This window comes from Serinus canaria, chromosome 2 (genome assembly GCF_022539315.1).
Source record: "Serinus canaria isolate serCan28SL12 chromosome 2, serCan2020, whole genome shotgun sequence".
Lineage (NCBI taxonomy): Eukaryota > Metazoa > Chordata > Aves > Passeriformes > Fringillidae > Serinus > Serinus canaria.
Window position 1 is genome coordinate 119096192 of NC_066315.1, and position 23728 is coordinate 119119919.

Here is a 23728-nt window from a genome sequence, read left to right on the forward strand (position 1 = left end):
TTTAAAGGGCAGCCCTGCTCCATGCTTGGTAAAGTTAAATGCCAGTCCTGAATTCCCAGATATTCAGGCCTCTTTAACCTCAGAGGATGGGACTTGTAGCCCCGAGTGAGATGTCTGAATGGCAGACTCATCCATTCAGCATATGGATGGCTTTGGATGACAGAGGCACCATGAAGTTCAGGCATTTGCTGTGAGTCACTTAGAGACATTTCCAGGACACCAAGGCCTTATTCTGCACTGACCATCTCTACCTGCTGCTGATAAGCAAAACAACTTCTGCTCATCTAACTGAGCTTTCTGTAAACTAGTTGCAACTATTCTTTAACCTATTTAACATCTCAGCTGGGCACCAGAAGGTGAATAACTTCTGTGTCTTGAGACAGCAAAGAGATGAGAGATGTCTCCTCATTCCCAATCCAGAGGGCAGAAATATCACAGACTTGCATACAAGACAATTGTTTAATACGTTCACAAATCAATTTTATTAATTTAAAACAAAATTAATGAAGAAAAATTCTGTACACAATTGTGGACACAACACACTTTTTGTACAATAAGGCCCAGACAAACTGTTATTTTTTTTCAGTCCGCGAGTGACTAAAAATTGAAAAAGAGCCAAAGAAAAAAAGACAGACAACCAATCCCCCCATCACTGTCTACTTTGCTTGAGGAAAGAAAAGGCTAATGTTAGTCTCAATTCTAAAAAATTACCCACAATGTGCTTTATGCACGTATGTGAGTCCAGCATGAGTTGCAGAACTCATACTGGGTAAAATAAAGCACATGTGCAAGTCTTGGTGAGATAAAAACCTCTCTGTTGGTACTAAGGCAATCCACAAATATTTTATTCTAGCAGCAATGTGATTCCTCCAATAGGGAAGGGTGTTGGTTTGTAGCTACATTGGTGCTCTGTAGCTTTGCAGGTAGCTGTTTTGAGGCTGGTGGTTTTTTTTAAAAAAAAAGAAAGAAGAAAAACCAGAAAATTAACAACAAAGGTGAGGCTTCTTTTTAATTAGATATTTAACTGGGCCAAGGGACTTGGTACAATTCAAGCCAAAAAAAAAGTCAGACTAACAGTTTATTTAACCGAGTAGCTCAAAGCCTTCAAGATCAGAAAAGTCACAAGTCACAGACAGACACGGTCTAGGTTTGTCCTTTAAGTTAGTACAGACAAAAGCAAATTTTAACTCCTTGGTGATAACCATTTCAGCATTTCCATTGCCGGCAATGGATGTTATATCTTAGGAAAATCTGACTCCTGGTGGAAGAGGATTAAAAAACTTAAATGTACATGAGCATTCTTGTTTAATTTCTCCAAAATATTCTCATTTCTAATTTCTAAAAATATTAGTGATGATAACTTCCTTCATTTTTGGATGAGACAAAAGCTATTCAGTACCAAGGTTCCAGTTTACGTTACATCTTAAAATATATTTGTGTTCTTTCTCTATTTCTTTATGGAATGACCTCCTAATTAATGTTTTAATACTCTTAGAAAGAGTTACTATGTTAACTTTAAAAGAGGAAACAAAGAGACAATAAAGGCCTCCTCTTCACTTGGGTCTTATCTGTATTTGCTTCAACCAGGGGGGACACACAAAATCAATCTTTTCATAATCAGAGTGGGCAGGAGAAGAAAATGGCAGAGAAACAGCTGAGAACAAAACCCAATTCCTATTGACACTTGACATCCATGCTTTTGGTCTTGACAAATTTATCTAAAAAAAATCCATTATCTACATATTTATATCCAACACATTGATAAGGCACTGCACAAGTTTGTGCACACGTGGCCTCATTCTTCACCAACAAGGCGTTACTATCTTTCAATAGCATTTACCTTAACAATATGTAAAAGAATCATTCATTATTACAAATTTACACAAAAAATTCTTCCTGTACATGATTGTCTCAGTGATGTACCTATTAGTTTAAATTAGACATATTTTAAACTACTCTGTAATGTGCTAAAATCAAAAGTAGTTGCTGTACCATAAGGCAAAGGCTTATAATAGCCTTTAATCCTATTATACATATCCTCAGTTATATGATGTCAAAATACAGTCTGTTCATAAATAAGTAAAGATGTACAGAGTACCCTGGGTATGAGAAACCAAAACGTAAACCTTCTTTATAAGAAAATTACTCCACTGGTATTTTGTAAAATCTCAGTCTTCATTGTGCAATCAAGTTTGCTGTGTTGAAGAAATGGTGTATGTCACATTGAAGAGGCTAAAAACTACAAAGCATTTGCAGGTCCTTTTTCTTTTCTTCACAGGTATGAACCTCTTATTTCCTTTTCTTTTCTTTTCTTCTTTTTTTTTAAATTTTTTTCCCATTTTATTTTTTCCTTCTCTATTTTTTTTTTTTTTGGTAGCAAATACGGTCAGGATGAGTTGTTCAAACACTCGCATGGCTTATTTTGGTTGGGCTCGCAGTGCCGGAGCCAACAGCTGTTCTGAAGAAAAGGACATGCTCCTCCATTCTCTGAAAGGGCACGGGTTAACCCCGACTGCAGCTGCACGTCAACATGCTGAAATCACAAAGTTCTGCAGTCCAATGCTGACACAGGACACAGGCATCTCATCCACGGGCAGAAGGAGGCTCTGAGGTTTGAAAGTGCTGCTAAGCTGCTACAAGTACTCCAGTTCCAAGGCATGGTGAAGGGCCATAAGGTCAGAGTGGCTCGAGATCCTCCAAAACGGCATAGCATGCTGTGAACAGCACAGACAACATGTAAAAATAACCCCAAGCATTCTGGTACTTAGACTTTGTCTTTCACAGGGATAAGAGAACACTTGGGGGAGAGAAAAAGAGCTCTTAAAACCTTGAGTCCTTCATGTTTATGTCTGGTTTCTCTGACCCACCCCCTAAGCATAAATTCTCAATAACAGCAAATCTATTTACAATAGGAACTACAGCAAACACATCAGGAGATCATAAGGAAGGGAGGGGCTTCTAATCTCTTTATATGAAAAACAGATTTCAGAACACTGCAGAAGAAAATATTACTTCTGGAAAAAAAGAAGTCAAATAACATACACATGAAGCATGTGGGTAGTTTCAGGAAGGAAACAGAAAGAAAACAAAGAAAGTGAAAGTGTTGTTTACTCTCAAAATATATTTGCTCCTTGTAAAAAACTACTCTTGGCAGAAGAGTTAAGAACAGAGAAATGGTGATTCAGAATAACTCATGAGTTGCTCACATCACTTTGAAAAGATTTTTATCCCAGTGGCTTGTATAACATTGGTCATTGCTAACACTGATCTTAAAGCATCTTTTCCATGTGGGACATTAAAATAAATACATCTTTTTTTCCTATTAGTTGTAATAAAATCTGTCTGGAGCACAAATACTTTTGCAAAGAACCTGAATAAACCAAAAACACAAATCCCAGGAAAAAGCACAGATTACCTCATTCATGAAGGGTAAAACTCTGCTTAAGAACTACCTTTATACTTGAAACTGGGGGTTATAATGTCAACAAGCACTTTTGCATAAATTAAAAAATAAGAAAAGAGAGCTCTTGTCAGGAAATTATTCTATACATCCAATGGGAAAATAGTTTCAATTCAACAGTATTCTGAAAGCTAACATGATTGTATTCACCTTTTCATCGGGTCAGTTTGTGTCCTGGCATCTTTAGGAGGCAAACCACAAGTAATTAATTATCACATTATCTTCTAAGTTCCTCAACCATTTTTATCTATGATTTTCCAAAGAGGCTTTCTCATCCTATTTCGGCAGCTCCTGAGTAAATTTCTAATTACACTGAAAGCAGTGGCAAAACTCTATCTCCTCTGTCAACTTTTATTCTGCTCTCCTTTTTTCATTCTGGTCTTCTCAAATTTTAAGTTAGAGAAAAATTTTGAAAACAATGTTAAACTCACTGATTCCAGTCGTACATTTACTGTCATTTCTGTACCTGTCTCAGAGGGCAAACACCTTAACACTCAGCCTATCACATCCTCTTTGGTATGACAATCCTGATTCAAATGAAGATGCAATATGGATGCATCAATACATGCCCACATTCAGAGTATGCCCAGCTTCTAGAGCAAAGGAATTTCTTCAGGAAGAAAACAAAACGACTCCCAAGAAAACACCATTGTAGCAGTTTCTGTTCAGCTTAGCTTTGCTCTAGAGTGTTAGAAAGCCTTGAGAAATAGCTGATTAAATTTCAGCTTGAAGATAAATTCATGAGTGATGGCTGACAATGGAGAGAACAAACCAAAGAAAATTCAGAGTGACAACAGAGGTATTTAAAAAAAAATGCTTTTGATATTTCCAAAACACTTTTATAGATGGATCTTTTCCTTAAGAAGGAAATGGTAAACACTACAATATTTTTTTTTGCCCACATCTTCAGTCTGGACTTCCACTGTACTCTCTCTATGCTCTACCAGCTACAGAAAGCAGATGCAGTTAGCTCACTCAGTTGCAACTCCATGTCCCAGGGTTTTTATTCCCTGTTACATTATACAGGCAGCCTACCCTCTGTGCTCTGTCAGACCTGACACTGCTGCTTTCCAACTCACAGATTCCCTAAAGATGAACTTCTTGCATCATGTTCAGGAAATGAACCAGCAAGAGAAATACAAAATAAAAATTGCTAGTCATGCCATTCTCTGGATTTTGCAAAAGCTTCTGTGCACCTATCTCTAACTTAGGCTGCAAAATCTTTCTGGCAGGATTTGAAATATCTGATAGGGATACTACATCAAGCACAAAGAGTCACGAGTTTCTGCTTGCAGCAGGTCCATGCTGTGTTTGCCAGATGACTGCACAGGTTGGCTACACCCAGCAGTGCTGCCTCCTCTTCATGGGAAGTTGCAGCTTCCCTCTTCTCTCTCAAACCCCAGTCAGGTGGGACACAGCTGGTCTCCTTGACAGCCAGCCATAGCTCCCTGCTCCTCCTCTTAGTCAGCTTGGCAGCAGGTCTGCTTTAGCCACTGGGGCAGGGAGCATACCTATGGTGTGGCTGGCAAAACAGCATACCTATGGTGTGGCTGGCAAAGACTTTGGTGGACACCTGCCTATGCAGAGTGTCTCTGCAGAAGCCAAGAGTCATGGATGATCATGAAGCATCATGACATGGATGCCCTCCAAGGTCAGGCAGAAAACCAATGAATAGGGAGAACTATAGGAATAAATTCTTGGCTTCCAGCTCCCACTCCATGCAGCTCCAGCTTTATACTGCTTCCTTAGTAACAACCTCAGCAGCACAGAGAATACACACACCAGGCAGACAGAGCAGTTAAAGACTCTGATTGATTTAACAGAAGGTTTAGCTTCTGCTAAATCAAATTACAGCACCTCTTGCTAGATGCCCACGTGCAATATTGAGTTTTGGATTACCCTGTTTATGGGTCATATGTTGATGGTCAGATTTTAAACCAAAACTGTTAGCAGTCATTATTTTGACTATTTATGTCTATCTCAAATTCAGTTAAGCATCCTCTGCTTTACTGATGCCTGTCTGTGAAAGGAGTATACCTATATTTACCCCATGCAGTTACAGCAGTGAAGTGTGGAATGACAATAGAGAGACTCACGAAAAAAAGGAGGTTGTGCAATCTCAGGATTATAATTATTTTCAGTTCTCCTTCATGCAGGTCTACAGGCCAGCTGCACACTCCCAAGAAATAAAGCATGCCAGGAACATGGTGGCTGCATGGGGCTGGAATCTGCTCTGATGCCCTGGGTGTGCCTGAACATGGCCAATTCAGATTTCTATCAGTCTGACCCTACAGTACAGCCTTCAGAGCTGGGAGGAGGGGAAACAAACCTGATACAGCTCTATATATATCTGTATATATAGAGATATATATAATATATGTATATATAGAGCCTCACACATATGTTTTCATATATATGCATGAGGCAGGTATGCTAATTTTCACCCCATCTAAGATAATGATTGTATGAAACTAGAACCTTTAAAGTAATAAAATTATCATAAAAAACCAGATCTGTTATTTCTGTATTAACATGCATTGTTGATTCATAATTATTCAGCCACCTCAAAAGTGGCAAGACATCCATGAGATGGAAGTACATTTTCTCCTGCCAAATGACTTGAGATCATTTGAGAGAGGAAGAGATCCTTTGTATATATCTGTACTAAATATTGCTTTTAAAAACAAATCCCTGCCACCACTTAGCACACCCATGTCATGCAAAACGCTTCTATTCTGAGCCAAGCAAGAAATGTTAATCTCACATTTGCTGCTGTGGGAGAATGGATGACAAATGCTAACCACTAATAAATAGGTGGTGAAACTGGATGCATTAGTATCTAATGGAACCCTAAGTCTACTATTTCAACATATTCCAAGTAAATATGAAGCATTTGTCTTTTAAAAATCATGAATTGTTTGGTAGATGATACTGAGTAATAAAATATCTATGAACTTTTAAATTATTTGATTTTGATGACATTTTGAAATTTAATGTGGTGGCAAAATTTTGGTTTTAATGTAAAAGCATAAAAAATGAAACTACAGATTTAGTAAACCTAATAATTAGAGTATTATTAAATAAACTAAGATTTTAAGCTATTTTATTTCTGAAATAGAAGTAATTTTATTTTCAGCGTGTACCTACTAAATGTACAAAACTTCAACTATTTTACTCCACCAAATAGTGTTGCTATTAATACACATACAAAACGAATCCACTTTTTGATAGCAACACCAAAAAAGGGCAGATTATCCTCTATCCTCCTTCCCTTAAAACGAATACATATTTATACAATAAAACTTCTGAGATTTGTGATGGATTTGAATAGAAAACTCATCAGTTTTTGTCATCTTTCATGGTATTTTTATTGTATTCCTGCCAGATTTGCTAAGCGGCCGTCTTTGCTTCCTACTCCAAACCTGACCAGCACAGTGTGACTCTGAGCTTAAAAGCAGTGGCATATTGGATACCCATTTATATTCTATTTATTGCTCCACAAAGATTTATGATTTTTCCTCCCAGGCAGCATGACCATTTTGGAGACAAAGGAGAAGCCCATTTGCCTAAGCTCTCCCGAATCACCTGATGTAAAATCCAGCTCCTCAGTGCAGAGGAGCCTTTGTCTCATCTCACAAATTAGAAATCCTTTGGAGAATTCTCCTAAGCAGAAAAACTCAGGAGCTGGGGTTTTTCTGTCTTATTAGTATTTCCTGAATGTGTCTCCAAAGGCAAAGGCAAAAGATGAGCACAAAACACAGCACAATAAAACAAAATAACCTCTAAAACCAAAACACAAACCAAAGCAAAGCAAACCAAAATGCGGAGATAATGGAGTCTCTGGCAGAACCCCCGGACCCTTGTACTGAGAACAGCTGTGTCACTGCAGTGGCACTCAGAGGTGGTGGCTCTGACCCACACTGGCACTGGTGCCAGCAGCTCCAGGGCACCCTTTGGACTTTCACACATGTTTCTCTCTGCCCTCTTCTCCCTCTTTTCCTGGGGAAGCTGATATGAAGGCAGCAACCTTTGTGCGAAGCCTGGTGTTACAGCCAAGCTCACGGGCTGCTGCACTGACCCAGAAGGGTACAATCATTCCTCAATCCCCAGTGCAAACATCCTGAGAGTTTAATTGCCTCATCTAATATTTTGCTGGAAGTGACAGCTAAACAAAGGTGTCAATATCATCGTTCAACTAATGCTACCAGAGATGTAACAGTGTGCACTTTTCTCAGTGTATTACGTTTCCTAACATCAACCAAAAGAGGCATTTTAAGAACAAACTGCTTATCCTAAAAATGTTTCTCAATAAAGCAATGATCTTTTAAGCAGCATTGAAAAGTTTCTATTATTGAATTTTTATGCTAATGGCAATAATAAAAAGATTTTAATTGTTTCTTTTATTTTCCTACTGCTGTATTGACTCAATATTTTCCATGAACGAAGGACATACATGAAAATCTTGTTTTATGATGAAGGAATTTATTAATGATTGGTAAATTATTTTAAATAATAAACCTTAACTTTCTTACGTCCTAAGCTGGAAATCCAAACTTTTTTTTTAATCCACTGAATGAACATAGAATTAAAAAAATCTCTAATTAAATAGGCTTGAATTTATATGCCACTTGAAAAGACTCATTACAGTTGACATGTAAACAATGAGGTGCTATCTAAAGACGGTTGTACTGTTTATGCTCTAAACAGTGTAAAGAAACACACATATGCTAATGGCTTCACCTCAGGCCAAAGCCCTACAGAAAACTGCTGTGCAAAGGGTAGGTAGGTCTTCTGTTGAAGACCTGTCCCTTCCCTGGAGAATACCACAAAACCCGACATGCTGATGGGAAGCAAGGCGGGAAGGAACCAGCTACCAAAATCCAGGGGTAAGCATGACAATGGGGTACATCACAGGACAGTTATGCCACTCTGGATTGATATGGTTTGGGTAGTTTTGGGGAGGCAAAGCTTCTGTTTTGTTTGTGTGCTCTCCAGAGAAGACTCTTGCAGGATGTGAAGGAAGAAACTAAAAAGGAAAATCTTGCATTCATAGAGTGAAATGGTGATTTCTTATTTGGTGGAGTAAGAAGCAGGACAAGAATCACAGAAGCATTTTCCTAAATCAGATTGATAGTTTATGCAGAAAGGCAGGGCTGCTGGTCTACTTATTGACTTCTCTGGCATTGCTGCAGCAGATAATTTAATCCAGAGCATCCAACATGCTTTCAACCTGAAAATTCCTTCCACCAGGAAAGAATACACACAAGTAATTGCACAAAGGAACTTTCTATACTGCTACTCCTCTTAGCGACTGGAAAAGCTTTCTCTTATGCTTTTCTGAATCATGTTTCCTGTTGAAAAAAGCAGTGGAATAGATAATGTTACCAAAAGGACTACTCCTGCCATTATCATATACAACACTATTTCACTGAGCAACAGAAAAGGAACAAAGAGAAGGAATTTTTTTTCCCCCCCTGATCTTAAATACAGCTTTTAAAATGTAATCATTTGCAGCGGGAAAACATTTCTCTGCAAAGATGAAAGGCATTTCTGAAGGAGAAAGGAGCAAACTGTTCCTGCCAGTCCGCCAAAGGGATATATGAAACTGAGACTCTGCAAAGTGCTGGGACGAGCCGGGAACCTACCCGCGAGGCTTCAGGGGCACAAAACCCAGATTTCATGAAGCCAAACCAGTCAATGGTTGTTAAAACGCCATGTGGACTAATTAGTTTCACTTCTCCAATTTAGAAAGTCACAGTGGAAAGAGATAGAACTATCACAGAGAGTTTTGTGGTGAAAAAGCAGCTGTGTAAAAGCAATTTATCTGTGAAAGGAAGCAAGAACAAAAATGCCTATTTTTTTGCTCTTTCTCCTATTATTCAAATAGCCAGGGTTATGCCTCATTCCTCCAAGCAAAGAGGGTGTATCTGCAGACTACCTAGAGTAGTTTTTTTAGCAAGATTACAAATAAAGCCTATTATTTGTGAATGGGAAGTGTTGCTTTTTAAACAGCTTAACTCACATTGAAACAGAAAAAGTTAATTTTTCCCTTCTTCTCAGTGGGAAGCAAAAAATAATAGACAGTCAAACAGTATCCTCTGCTCATTTATCTGAGATTATGAATGCATGCCAAGCCACAGGTTGTTGTCTGAATGAAGAATCCAAATTAGGGACACACAAGAAAACGGAAATTCCTGTCTACCTACTCCAGTCCTACATGTCTTTTTAAGGTGTGACATATATGGATTTCATACAGTCAAACAGCACACTGCCTTTGATCACTGAGAATCACCATATTTTGCTTACATTCATAACATCCTATGTGGTATTTTGGGTTGCCAAGGAAAACAGAACTGTTAGTTCTTGGCACAAAAGCCAGGGCCCATTTTCTGGCCCCTTTTTGAAATCCATCAAACATACATAGTTTAATGTGTCTTTTGGAGAACAGCAGGGCAAATCATTATCTATAGCCTTACCTGGCTTTCTACTAGATATAGCCAACACAGATTTTATAATGCAAAGATTTCCAACCTAAATGTCAGTGCATGCTGTCCCATGCTGAAGAAGAGACAATTTTCCAGACTCTTGAAACCGACCCTCACCGAGAGAAGGTCATTACCTTTTTTGCGCCTTGTTCTTCTTCGACACCATCTCCTATAACAACATACACTACTTTTCTTCCAAATCGTTGAATTATTCGTTCAAAACAACTTTCCTTTCCTGAAAGAAAAAGATCAGACTATTCAAGATAGGTGGTGATGGGATGTCATTAAACAAATAACTTTTTAGCCTGGATCTCCCCATTCCTTGGAATTCTCAAGTAGAGCTACAATGATGAGAAGAGTCTGTCACTCAGGATGGTGTATCAAGGTTGATGGCAGCATAGACAGCATACTAGAGGTCCACAATAAGACCTTTCTTATCTCATTCCCTTATATGACACAGGTTTTGTGGGGAATTGCACCACCAGGAGAATTATCTACCATTTGTTTATGACCAGTAGCATGATTTGAGTAAATTGATTGAAGCTGAGTTGAGAAATTCTAGAATTGAGAAATTCTAGCTTTTTCTCCAAAATCTGTGATGTGATTAATCACAGCTCCTAAAACAGTCGTACCTTGACTTAGAAGGTCACTCAAAAGATTAAGATTTAAATGCCTGTAATCCAGTACATGGACCATGTCCTTGATATCCCCTGCACTGGGATCCAGTCATATAGGTCATTCCTTCCCTGTACACACCTTGGGAAATGATCTCAGTGCTCCAGCCTTATGCACAAGTACTATAGAAACACAGAAATCTTAAGGGTTGGAAGGGACCTTAAACTCATCCAGTGCCAACTCATCCTGGCATGTGCAGGGACACTCCCACTATAACAGTTATCCAAGGTTATCCAGGTCATCCAAGGCCTTACCCAATGTGGTCTTGAACACTGCCAGGATTGTGGCATCTACAACCTCCCTGGACAACCTGTTTCAGTGTCTCACCATCCTTACAGTAAAGAATTTCTTCCTAATAGCTAGCCTAAATTTTTTCTCTTTCAATTTGTACCCATACTGGGAAGCTACAGGTAGGGTACTGAGAAGAGAAAAGAAAGCAAAAGCCTAAAGTTGAGTTTTCTCAAATGTCCCCATTACGAAAGGTCACTTTAGTCTGACCATGGACATGCTAACCTGAGCATCTACAACAATGGATGGGAAAATTGTGGTTTCCAAAATAGATATTTCAGCTAAAGAAAATTAAAAGCATAAGAAAAAGTAGGCCGGAAATTAAATGAAGTTTTCTAGCCATTACAGAAGCCAAACTACTTAATGATACCATTTAACAGTAGCACCAGGCATAAGAAACCTCCAACACTAACCTGGAACAGTGTTTGAATACTATGAATCATGCCATGTCACAAAAAACCCATGGTTTCCTGTGGCAGTCAGTGACAGAGCACATTTTTCCAAAACCACCTTTCTATCCCATGTATGTGAAGTCACAAGGGAAGATTTATTAAAATATGTTTTAATTATCATGTATATTTAAAGCATTATATATTTCACAGCTATAGTTTACTTTAAGGTTTTGATAGAGGGCACTATTAACTTTCATACACAGAAAAAAATGTTAAATATTTTATGTAAATGCTTTCAAATTTCTCTGTAAAGCTGTGAGCCAATTTTTGTTTTGTCTTGTTTTAAAAAAAATCAAAAATATTTCACCATTTGAGCTTGCTGTATTGTAGATACTTAAGAGCACATGAAAAAAGTGTTCTTGTAGCTCACAATTATGAGGGAATCTGAGACAGAACAGATATGTCATAATCACATTAAAAACTACAAACACCATCGCCATCTGGTCTGGGGTACTTCTACATACTCAGAATAACATCTTTTTATACTGAACCAGAAAACAGAAATAAACATTTGCCTGGCTGAAACTTATTACAGTCAGTATGAAGACACTTAAATAATTATATTTTGCAGCAAAACATCCTTGCTCCTGGTAAATTGTTTACCAAAATTTTCTCCAGAGCCCATGAAAACAAGCCAGGGCTTACCTTTACAGAATTTCTCCTACTGCTGCTTCAGGGAGACTTCAGGGATCTATACTCACCGCCTAGTAAAAACCCTTCTCAACTGCTACACAGCCCCACAGTTTTGACAATTGATGAAAAAAAAAGCAGTATTTTTAACATTTCTTCCTAACAGAGGCTGTACCACTGTTAATAGAGCTATACAAAGCTTTTGGATCATCAGACATTTGGAAAGCACTTTTAGGATGATTTAGCAATGTTTAATGAGGATCAGGTATTACTAATCTCTGTGTTTGCTACAGAGAAAGAAAGAATTAAATATAAGCTACAATACCTTTTCTTTTTAGAAATACTGCTTTACATGTATCACAACATGATGAAAATAGCTCACCTATTTTAGTTGCACTGTAAATGTTCTCTATGGGAAATACAACCCCTAGGCCGTACAACAAGACTTTTGCCAGTGCTGGAATTAGCTGAGTAGTTGTTACGAGAATGTTCACACAGTTTGTCCTATGGAAGAGAAAATGCAAATATCCTTTTTTAATAATATAGAAAGAAACCAAAGCAAAACAATAGAAGGAAAATCTTACCCCTCCCATCAGAACCCCTTCAACATTATTATCACCACTTTAAAAGAACATTTTTTTTTTACCACCGTATCAAGGAACAAGGTGCAGCATGGTCAGATCAGAATAAGAAATGAGGATGAGGTCCTCCAGCTTCAGCATTTTGCTCACCACACCAGACAGCCTCTTCCAGCTCATCATCAGACATGCTAGAGCTTCCTTCCTACTCTCAGTACTCACCTCGAATGTATGAGGGTGAGTGCTTTCAGTGCAAGTGTTAACCAAGAATCTGTCAAAGCTTCAATTTCTGCTCTCAGTTGTAACCAAGCCTCTCTTTTTGCTGGACCAAGAAGACCTGTGGAGTAGACAAGGGCATGTCTGCACTGGTATTAAGTAGTGCTCTGTCCTTTTCCTTTGCTTTCACCAGCTCAGACAATTTTCTGAAACTGCAAACTAAACAGCTCACTAAACACTCCTAAAAAGGAGTAGAAACCAGTTCTTCCCATTTACATCCTCTAATCCGTGTCTGTTAGACCCTCCAGAGTCACTTGCCTCCAACGTTGTTTTTGTAGGTGTTGTATATTTCTTTTACTCGTCTGTAGCGGAAGGCCAGTTTCCGCATCCAGTCCACTCCTCCGCGCACGCCGGTGGCCAGGCACAGGTTGGCACTGGTGGCAGCCGCGGGAAAGCCGTCGGTTCCGAAGTTATACGTGCTAGGCAGAGATAAAAAACCCCAGGGATTAATAAAAGGTAACAGGCTGCATTGAGCCCCCAGCTACCCTACTTTGGCTGGGTTGCAAAGAAGGCAACCTTAAATAATTGCATTTTGCAATTATGTATTGCAAAAGAGAGCAGGCCACTGTGAGCATTCCAGCAGCCCATCCCTTGCCCAGGAAGGAATTTGCAAAGCAACTTTTTTATCTTACTGAGTTCTCTTGTACCTTAAATCTTGACCGTTGTCATCCGAAGACACGTCGTCAATGTGAACCTGGTCGCATTCCTAAGGTGACAGAAAGATTTTATAATTTTCTTGATTTTGCAAATCTTGAAAACAAAGGTATTTAAAAAAAAAAAATCTATGACCAATCTAGTCATCAGGGATATTTTTAATTGTGGAAATCAGTAGATGGCAGTCTTGTTAAAACAACTATTTTACCTATTCCCTGTGCTCATTTCTTAGAATAAATGCACACCGTCATTAGCTACTACTGTTAAATGGCTTTCCAAAAAACACATTTTTGTGTTTAGAAAGGAAAGTGGTTAAAAACAATTAGCATATATGTTCCATAAACGTTCTTGTAGCCTTTCAGGTACCTTAAAACATCATGCTGCTCAAAGCTGATTCAGTCAGTGCATAAGTGTAACTGAAACCAGACATTTTGGTAAATGTAACATATTAGAAAAATTAAACCTGATGCTAACCGCCAATGAAATTATGACCTCTGATTGCTGTTGAGCCACACACCAACACAGCCTGAGGCCAGTGTTTCAGAGGAGTGCAGATGAAAAATCTGTTCCTAGTTTGCCATTCATTTGAGAGTTGTGAGTTTCCTTCTCTCTCTTTGGTCTTAGTGCATGAAAGCAGCATGCAAAGATGAAGAAAATCTGAACAGAAATACCCAAATCAAACCATCTTTCTTCAGCTTCTGGTCTGCAAACTAACACAATATATCAAAAATTAGCTTTGTCCATCACTAAATTAAAAATTGTAATGTATATTGTTTATCCAAAAAAAAACCCCAAAACATTAAAGCATTACTATTAACATTTTAACTGTTGGCAGGAAAACAAATAAACTTCTGACACTCTAGATCAATATCAATTCAATGATTGTAACAATAATGGATTTCAATTATTTTAATAATTTCCTCTTCTCTCTCCTAATGTAAAGTCCTATAACAAATATGATCTATTTTAAAGATGAAAATGCTGCAATCCCTTATTTTTGTCTTGCTTTCCTCTGAACAAATTTTTCTCTCTCCATGGATTTGTGAGGAAGGGAGGGAAGATAGAAGTGGAAAGAAACTCAAACCAGCTGTTCCCTAACAGAATTAAAATCATGACCCTCAACCCTTTTTCTAAAACATCTATTTTCCAGCCAACCCTCTCCCAGCAAGCAGCAAGCTCCAAGGAGGAAAAGACTTTGACCCTGTAACCTTCTCCTCCTCTCCTCAGGTCAACAACCTCAGATAAGAAAAAAGCTGAAGAAGCCTATGTGGCCTCACATGGTGGCTGTGGATTCTCGATTTTTAAAAACATTGGTTTACAAAAAATGCCTCAGAAACTTGAAATGCTTTGAAGAACAAGGTGTGGTCTTTTGCACTTGTACAACATATTCTTACTGTAATGCTTACTCCTCTGTATCTTATGCATAGGTAGCTTGTGCTAAAGAGAGAGGTAGGAGTGACAACCAGCACAGGAGAGGCAATACTACATTTGCTCATATTTAACCAGCATACAGTGAATTTCCTCCTTAGGCAGACAAAATGCCTTAGATGTACAGACAAAGCTGAAACTGCAAGAGTGAGCATATGCTGCCAGGCTTTGAAAATCAACTTGGCTGAAAAAAGAGCCAGAAGCTTCTTCAGCAAGTTATCAAATTCACATAATTTTTTACTGTTTTTCTGTTTAAAACCAAGAGCAAATGCCCATCCAAATGTACCACATTAACAATTCAAATACAAGCTGAGTGTAAGCTAAAGAAGCAATACCCTCCTGAATTCATTAGTTTCCCACTTTAGTTACTCTTCTACTGTTCTGTGATTTCTCCTTCCCCAGCTTAGAAACTATGAATGACAACTGCAACAAGCTGCTGGAGAAGAGGACTCAAAATAGAAATCTGTGAAAAATAAACTATTTTTATTTTGTAGCCACGAAACTAAAGGAAGGAGTAGAAGTTCATCTTCTCAAAGGAGCAGATGGAAGAAGGAATAACTCAAAAATTTCCAAATTCAACTCTCTCAGGGAAAAGACAGAGGCAGGAAGAATGAGACCACTACATCTTAGATACCACAGCTAGAGAGAAACTAGGGACTTGGGGCTTTAATTCACAGTGCAAGATCTTGGGACCATCACAAGATCATGACATTCTTCCCTTCTGTCTACCCACCTGCTTGGTAGGTAAAAAGTGAGAACCTCAGTGATACATTAGAAATAGAAATTGTGGCATCAAGAGAAAGAATTATTTTGGAGAGAAAAGCCCAGAAAATAAATCTGAGACTAAAAAACTGGTAGGGCAAAGGTACAGAAACATTGTCAAGAAAGCAAGAACAAGGAAGAAAATGTCACAAGCACCCCAAATTTCAGACAAAATACTGACAATAATAAGAGAGACATAGTGTCCTCTTTTGTCAGGAATAAAAGAAGTAAAAAAGGCAGGAAGGGAACAAAGCACAAGAGATACATGTTATAATTTGGAAAGGATTAAAGCCCAATGTGATTGACACTATGTTACAGCTAAAGGGAGGTCACAAACAGTGCACGACTGTTTTGTTCCTTTTGAGTGGCAGGGCACGGCTTTGAGGCTAAATGTGAGCTTTGAGTGCCAGCTATTTTTTCACACTGTCTAGCTGACTTGGACTTTGAGTTAATGAGTGATGGCTGCATTTTTCCACCCCTGAACATGGTAAGGAAAAACATTCATTTAGCAATTGCTCTTTTAGCAGAGAAGTTATTTAGGAGTAATTCTTCAAAGGAGCCAATTATCTGCCCATCATTAATTGATGTGGTCCATTCTTCTATCAGAACCCTTTGCATTTGTTTCCACCTGCTTGGTTTGTGTGGAGCATTCTATTTGTGAGCTACCTGAGACACTGCTCAGTCCTCTGATTAGACATAAGCAAGCACACACAGAGTCAACAACTTAAAATAGCACTTAGCTCAATATGCACCATAATTAGGGATATGGTAAAACACTGCCTAAAAAATAAAGCATGCCCTTCAAACCAGAACATTTCCACAAAGATGTATATATAAACATTGACTTTAAAATCCTCAAGTACTTTTCAGAAAAGCTCCTGCAAGGGGGACTGACTTGTAGGTAAATGGCCATCCAGGAAAAAAAAAAAAAAAAAAGGTTTGTTTGCAGGCTCACCATTTCAAACTTTCACAAATGTATTTGACATTTTTGTAAAATTTTCATAGGAAGTAGAGTACAGAATTCTCCCTCTAATTCTCTGGCAAAGTGAGATCTGAAACCAATACTGAGAGTCCCTGTAGAAACACTGTTATTTATGCAGATGTATTTTATTATGACAGGATCAGTTCAGCAGTCAAGTCCAAAGCAGAAAATTAAAATTGTGGGATTCTCTTAAAATAGGCTGAATTGGCAAATAAGGAGCAAAATATCCTGTGGCTTAGATATAAAGCCTATGCAGCTAGCTGTGTTTTGCTCCTTACCATGTTGACCTTGCAACTTCAGTGTATCCAGTTTAAAATCTTCAGGAGGAACTACAAGTGATAACATGTTTGTACTGAAGATTTGTATTTCAGCCAGACAGGCTGAGACTCAGCTCTGTGCTTTCAGATCAATCCCTGGAAAGCAAAATGTACTTGGTATTGTTTAGAAATAATATTTTGAGGGAAAATGGGATTGTCAGCATGTGTAACCTGGCAAATCTACCAATAGCAGCTTAAGAAGTTACTGTCCATGCTGTCCTTTTTTGCTCCTTCACACAGCTGGCTTGCATGGATCCATGTGTTTGTGTCCCTCAGACCTTTCTGTGCCACAGCTGGTAGCTTAGATTGAATCTCCTGCAGCAGCTCAATTAGACCAACAGATGTTGCATGGAATAGCTGAGATTTGTTTCTCCATTCCCTTCTATCAGCTCTGCTTTGGGGCTCGAAGCAGCAGCAGATATGTGCTTGCAGGAGCAACTTAAAGCTGCTGCAACCATTTGCTAAATGAGTGTCTCCAGTGAAATGCAGCAAGCCAAAGACAAACAGCAATCAAAAATGAATGACTAGGTGAGTTTAGCCTAAGATTTGTACATGGAAAGCTTATGTCTTCCTTATCCATTCCCAAAGCATTTGTTAACTTCTTCCTGCTGAGTTTTCCTCCTTCTCTTTTCTGTTTTTATATGACAAGCCAAAAAGTCCCAGAGATGCTCCACAGTCATCATTCACAGCTCTTAAAATCCCTGGACCTATGTAGTCCTCTGGAATCATTCCTTTAAACTAACTTAGGATCTTTATAAAGATTCATATGCAAAGCATTAACTTATGGCAGGAATGTTCTGCAAATATTTATATTACTTTGCTCCTTCACTACCACCCGTCAAGTTGTGTACTTCTGCCATAATTATGTACAATATGCTTCACTACTCAACTTACTGTAGGAAAATTAATAACAATAATAATAAAAAAAGAGATTAAGGCCGTTATAATAGTTCTCTTATCCGTGCCAATACTGCATGCCAAGTGGAGTGACGCAACAGCTAGCATGCTGATCCTCTACATTTCTGTGTTACAAAACTAACAAAAATAAATCTAATAATTCTGCTGTCTTTGAATAAACACTGACATAAGGTAACTGAGGAACAGTCTGCACATTATAGAGAGGAATAATGTGAATAATATTAACCTAACCTCAGAGGATGCTGAAGTATTACAGTTTCAAATCTGCTGATTGTAGCTGAAATACATTTCCACATTTGGTTAATCTGCCTAATTTACCGTGAGAAAACTAACACCACACTGCCGACTAATTATTCCAATACCTTAGTCTGCAAAGTCAAATGAGAGAGGGAAAAAAAAACCCCAACCAACAACTACCCTTCAGAATGAGCTATTTTCATTTTGCCTTTACATCAGCGGGCCCATTGAGACATCCTGGAAGCTAGCCAAGTCACAGGAAATGATTGCTGGGATTCTCTGTTCCTCTCATATCTGTCATTACGCAATTATATCCACTGCTTCATTTTCCCTACTGAACACTAGAGAAATTTGGTCATGTACATGTGAGAACAGATCTAGCAAAACAAGTTAAAGATGCAATTCTTTATAAATGTGAAGTATCTGTAAAAAAAAAAAAAAAAAAATCCCCATATGTACACTGCTGTGATTTTAATACAGCTTTTATGACAGCAGTACCTCTGTTTATGTCTTTTCCAGGAATAAGACATATACCCTTTCAGTTGCATATACCCTTTAAGACTATTATCTACTCCAGAAATACTCATCACTCCTATTAGCCATCACAACATGCTTCCTTCCGAATCACAGAGTTACAGATTGTCAATTTTTTGTTTTCCAGGCAACAATTTTGTATTTCAAAGCTAGGTTGTGGATGCCCCACACGCCCATCTCTTTACTCATAGCTGTAACCCCATGCACCAACACTATTTGCCAGCATTCATTAAGCTTTAGGAGTCAACCTCTGGTTTTCACTTGACTAGAATGGTTAAATCCCTGGTGTGTGCAGGTTGGAAAATTGAATAACAGCACATATACATCCTCTGTGTGTGTGTGTGGGTGTGTGTGTGAGTGTGTGCGAGTGTGTGTGTGCAAGTGTGTGTATATATACATATGTATATATATATACATAGTTCATACTCTAAACATATATATATATATATATATATATATATATAGAGAGAGAGAGAGAGAGAGAGAGAGAGAGTATGAACTGTACCTAATGCTTCTCCACTGTACTTCTGTGCTTGCTAAATACAAAAAACTCTCTGGTCTTCCTTTCAAGCCGAGGCAACAAAGGCTGAAGTGCTGAGCTCCCTAAGCCATCACTGCAGAGTGCCTGCTAAGGCACAGCACAAACCCATGAGAAAGAGCAGTGCCTGCTAAGGCACAGCACAAACCATGTGAAAGAGCAGTGCCTGCAGTTCACAGCTTCTCAGCGCTGGCACTCCATTGGCAGGACCTGTCATCTCTGTCTAGCCTGCACTTTGTGACCCTAACATTTTCTCTTCTTTCCCACCACAATTATTCGGTGCTGAAGAAAAAAGGTGCAGATTACCTGTGGGTCAGGCACAGGATATGAGGAACAAAGAGAGTTCTTGAAATCCACTTCATTCTGTCTGACAATTTGTGGATGAACAGTCAAGGAATTAAATTGGGCTGTGAAGGCTTTCAAAATGCTCCCGTTTTAAACTTAAGACTAGAAAGAGAAACTTATAATGTAAAAAAAGCCCACAAAAAACCTACCAAAACCCCCAAAATCCTATCTTTTATTGTTAAATAGAACATCAGAACAAAAAATTATTATCTATATAAACTGTTATATATTTATATATGCTGTTATACTGAGGACTAAGAACTGAAATTATTTGCAAACTCTTTTTCACAGCCAATGACTTTAAAGTACTCCCCTTCACCAAACATGCAACCCTTTTATAGCACAAAATGGATGCCTTTTTTTCTAGTAGAAAAGGTGATTAAAATCCTACTTTGCTTGCTCACATCAAGAAATGCATTTGGATCAAATATGATACTCCTAAAGTAAACAGTGTATATTCCAAAATAAAGGTCTTATTCTGCAACTTGTGTTTATTGAAGAAGCTATGCAAAAACCAAGGTTTACATTTTCATTTCAGCTACACCTTGTAACTGGAAGAATCTAATTTAAAATAAAACACGACCTAAAGAAGTATCTATATGGCAACTGCAGTGGATAGAGTAGAGGGTCTCTCTAAAATCAGTTCTTGCTCCAACTCTGACAAAGTAATTTGTTGTTCTCCTCTGTTATGTTATTCTTTTTCTGTATATTTGCAGGAAGGGAAGAGGGGGGATGTGAAAGAAAGAATTTTACCAATAGATAGAAACAGCTAAATTAGACTCAAGTGAATCTCCTTGAAGGGTATGTTTTATTCCTGGAGAGAAAGGTGTTAAATTTAAAGTGTCAAATTAACTGTATTTTAAAAGGCCAGCACTTCACATGTGCTTTCACATACTTTCTTTATGATATGATTCCTATTATATGCTAATACATATTTTTTGCAAAGAGAAAAAAATTCTATGATTAAAATAAAATATGAAGATATTTTAAGATGAAAAAAAGCCATGAATCTCCTCATAATGTAGTGAATTATTCTCAAACTCATTAACTTGAAAGTATACTTTTAGGAACAGACATTTTGTTGAAATGATACACTAAAGATTGTTAAAATATATTTAAATTTTAAAGGACCTAAAATTAAACTTATGAAGGATTTTTCCACAAAAGCCTTAAAATGTCTCATTTCTCTGGAAATGAGGGGTTCATGTGGAAATTTTCACAAGATGACCTAAGCTGTGTCTGTCAGTACCACACAACAATTAATTCAAACTTGCAGGGCCTTGATGCTGCTGATAATCTTCTAAATGCATATGTTTAAAATGAAAGCAGCAATTCTTTGAGGGAGTGAGTCTCCCATCTTTGTAATTGTCTGCTAATGAGACAAAGGCAGGGTTTAAAATTCTCTCTGCTAACCTTGCCAGTATGTAAAAGCACTTTGAATTTTCTCTCTCCTTTTCTTTCCCACTCCCAGTGTTGTGGGGCAGATGTTGGCTCAGTGGCAGAAGTGGGGAGTGAGCTGACCCATCAGTGCCTTGCCCAGACAGAGAAGAGGACAACAATCCTTTGTCAGAGCTCTAAGAGTGTCAGCTAGAGAGACAAGAGTTGTCGTGCCACCTTACAGCCTGTGGTGGTTTAACCTCAGCTAGAAACTCAGGGAGAAGCAACAGAAAGGTGAATAAAGTGACAAAGTGATGCTATGAACATGGTAGGCTCCTGGGTATTTCAGCTCAGCTGTAGATCTGCAAAGAATAACCCATGTGATCCTCTTTAGAGAGCAAATTGTATAGGCTTTATTTTTAGTGGCACCTAGCATGAAGGTACTTGTCATTTGCCATGTGAAAGAAATTAAGTGGTTAATAAGTTGCATAAGCCTATAGGAATGGTCTTCTCAAGTGAGCAAAGGAGGTATTTGTTATTCTTTGCAGCTCTAACACTCAGGAACTGCAGCAGCACATTCCACAACAGGCAGGCATCTTGCATTTCAGATGGGTTGAGGCTTTTAGCTGTGTTTTGCACACACCAGCAAAGCCACGGTTCTGCCTGAATGAAGACTTTGTTTTGCATTTTTGTTCATTTACCTACAGCTACATGTGTGATGTAATTTAGTCCCACATTCATGAAGTGGAACTTCATGAACTTTCTGCAAGTCACCCATGGTAGTAGTATCACAGATGAGAAACAATTTCCAGTCATTCCCTCACACACATATTAGGGCTGTGCTGTGATTTGTATTTCCTTTCTTCTCTCTACCCTTCCTTCCTGCACTGCAGCTGAGCTGTTCTTGAATTGCTACTGTGGAAAATTAAATGCAAATAGGTGGGCTTTGTGTCTCTGAACGTGCAAAGGGAACTGCTCTGATACCTGCTGGAAGGGAGTTCACAATCGTTGATGAGTTCCTTAGAAAGTAAACTTGTCTTTGCCAGCTCTTCATTGAACTTATAGTACTTTAAAAATAAGGTTTATATCTCTAAAAATAAATTTAATGTTGTTAAAAGGTTTTGGAATAATTACATTTGGGTTTCCCAGAACTCTCTGTTGATGGACTATCAGGAGTTGAATCACATGCTTCTCATAAAGCATCCCCAGCCACTGTCTGGTCAGGAGGTTCCCATTACAGACATCATTGGGAGGAGGTGAACACTTATTTCAACCAAACGACAAAAGTAATTTTTGAATAGATATTCCTCTGATGACTCCACTCTGGGTGACCAAAGATTTGTTCAGCTGCCATCCTTATGGTATTTGGGGGTGGGAGGAAAATAATTCAGTCAGCTCTGCTTGAAGCTTTCCTTTCCTTGAAACCATTCCTTGTATCTCATCAGGAATAAGGTTTATTCAACAATCTTTCCTGTAATTGCTTATTTTTTTGAGTCTGATGGTCTAGAAATCTATTTTCAGTATATTCTACAGTCTTTTCTATGTTTGGTGTTTTTTTTTTTTTTAAGAAGTGACCTCAGATGTTTCTTATTCAACATCTAGCCAACCAATTAGGAAATGAAGAGCCAAAGATTTGCTAAGACTTTCCAGGATCCATCCTCCAATCACAGCCAAATCAGACCCACTCTGCCAAAATCACATTCATGATTTTTTGCCTCAAGCAAAACAGATATTTCTGACAGCAATAGAACTAGACCTAGAGGTCTGAATATGAGCTTCTGTCCATTGTTTATTGCTAAATGAAGGTCATCTGGAAAAAAACAATCATGAATGATTACATTCAACAGTCACCAAGAGCTGATTCCACTTTCAGCTCATCTTTAACTATTATACTCTTTTGCAAACTCTTCTAAGCAAAAAGGTTTTTCTTTCATAGATTGTTTTTAAAATATTTCTATTGAAGAAACATTTAGAATTTTAAAGAATGCACACATTGTTTTTATATTCTGAGAGAATGTGATATGTAACTTTCTAAGAAATTTATTTTCTTTGGCATCACCTTGGCCAATATTTACTTTTAGGTTGGTAAACCTATCTCTTTATCTCAACAGTGGCTGACCTCCACCTATCAACAACACAGTAGTTTTATACTGGATTTTTACTTTTTTTTCTGACATGGACACATCTAGGTTGATTTTCTTCCTTGCTGGCATATCATTGGTGATTTTAGCACAACAAACCAAATTCATGCCATAATGAAAAAAACTGAGGTTTTGCAATGCTCTGAGACAAGTTTGCAAATGAAATGCTTTAACTAGAACTGGGGTACTAGTCCATGAGGAAAACAAAGAGCAGGAAACACTCAAAGCAAAGCTGTCATGTTTACTTCTTGAAAGAGCTGCTACCTATTGCTTTTAAAATAAACCCAACCAAACAATACAAATAATAACAACCCCTTTCATATTCCAACAACTTTGGAATGATGGAACAACTAAAACCCACAAAGTTGCTGTATGGTTGTAAGAAAATAATAAAATTCTACATAAATTTAATCCTCATTTTGTATGGAAGACAATACTGGTGGTGCTGCCGACTTAATCTGTGGGTTAATCTTTCCAGCATTCTGAAAGCTCATCACAAACCAAATGTAAATGGGATAACTGCTAGTACTAAGTTCATCAATATTTTAATGTATTATCCATCACAATTTTCTTCTAATAGTATCATTTCAAAAACCATAAATAGGTAAAAAATAGACAAGTGATACAGGAAATAATATAATTTGCAAAAAA

At 38.0% G+C, this 23728-nt stretch overlaps 1 protein-coding gene across 1 annotated transcript in view; it reads right to left on the reverse strand.

Annotated features, from left to right (window-relative positions):
- Positions 1–585: 585 nt before the first annotated feature.
- Positions 586–23728, reverse strand: part of EYA1 (EYA transcriptional coactivator and phosphatase 1) — a 145310-nt gene continuing 122167 nt past the window's right edge. Inside the window, exons 13-18 of the mRNA XM_050970882.1 lie at positions 13492–13550; positions 13103–13263; positions 12791–12905; positions 12373–12494; positions 10080–10180; positions 586–2714 (exon numbers count right to left, since the gene is read on the reverse strand). Coding sequence (XP_050826839.1) covers positions 2634–2714; positions 10080–10180; positions 12373–12494; positions 12791–12905; positions 13103–13263; positions 13492–13550 — 639 coding nt within the window. The 3' untranslated portion in view covers positions 586–2633. The remainder of the gene's footprint in view (positions 2715–10079; positions 10181–12372; positions 12495–12790; positions 12906–13102; positions 13264–13491; positions 13551–23728) is intronic.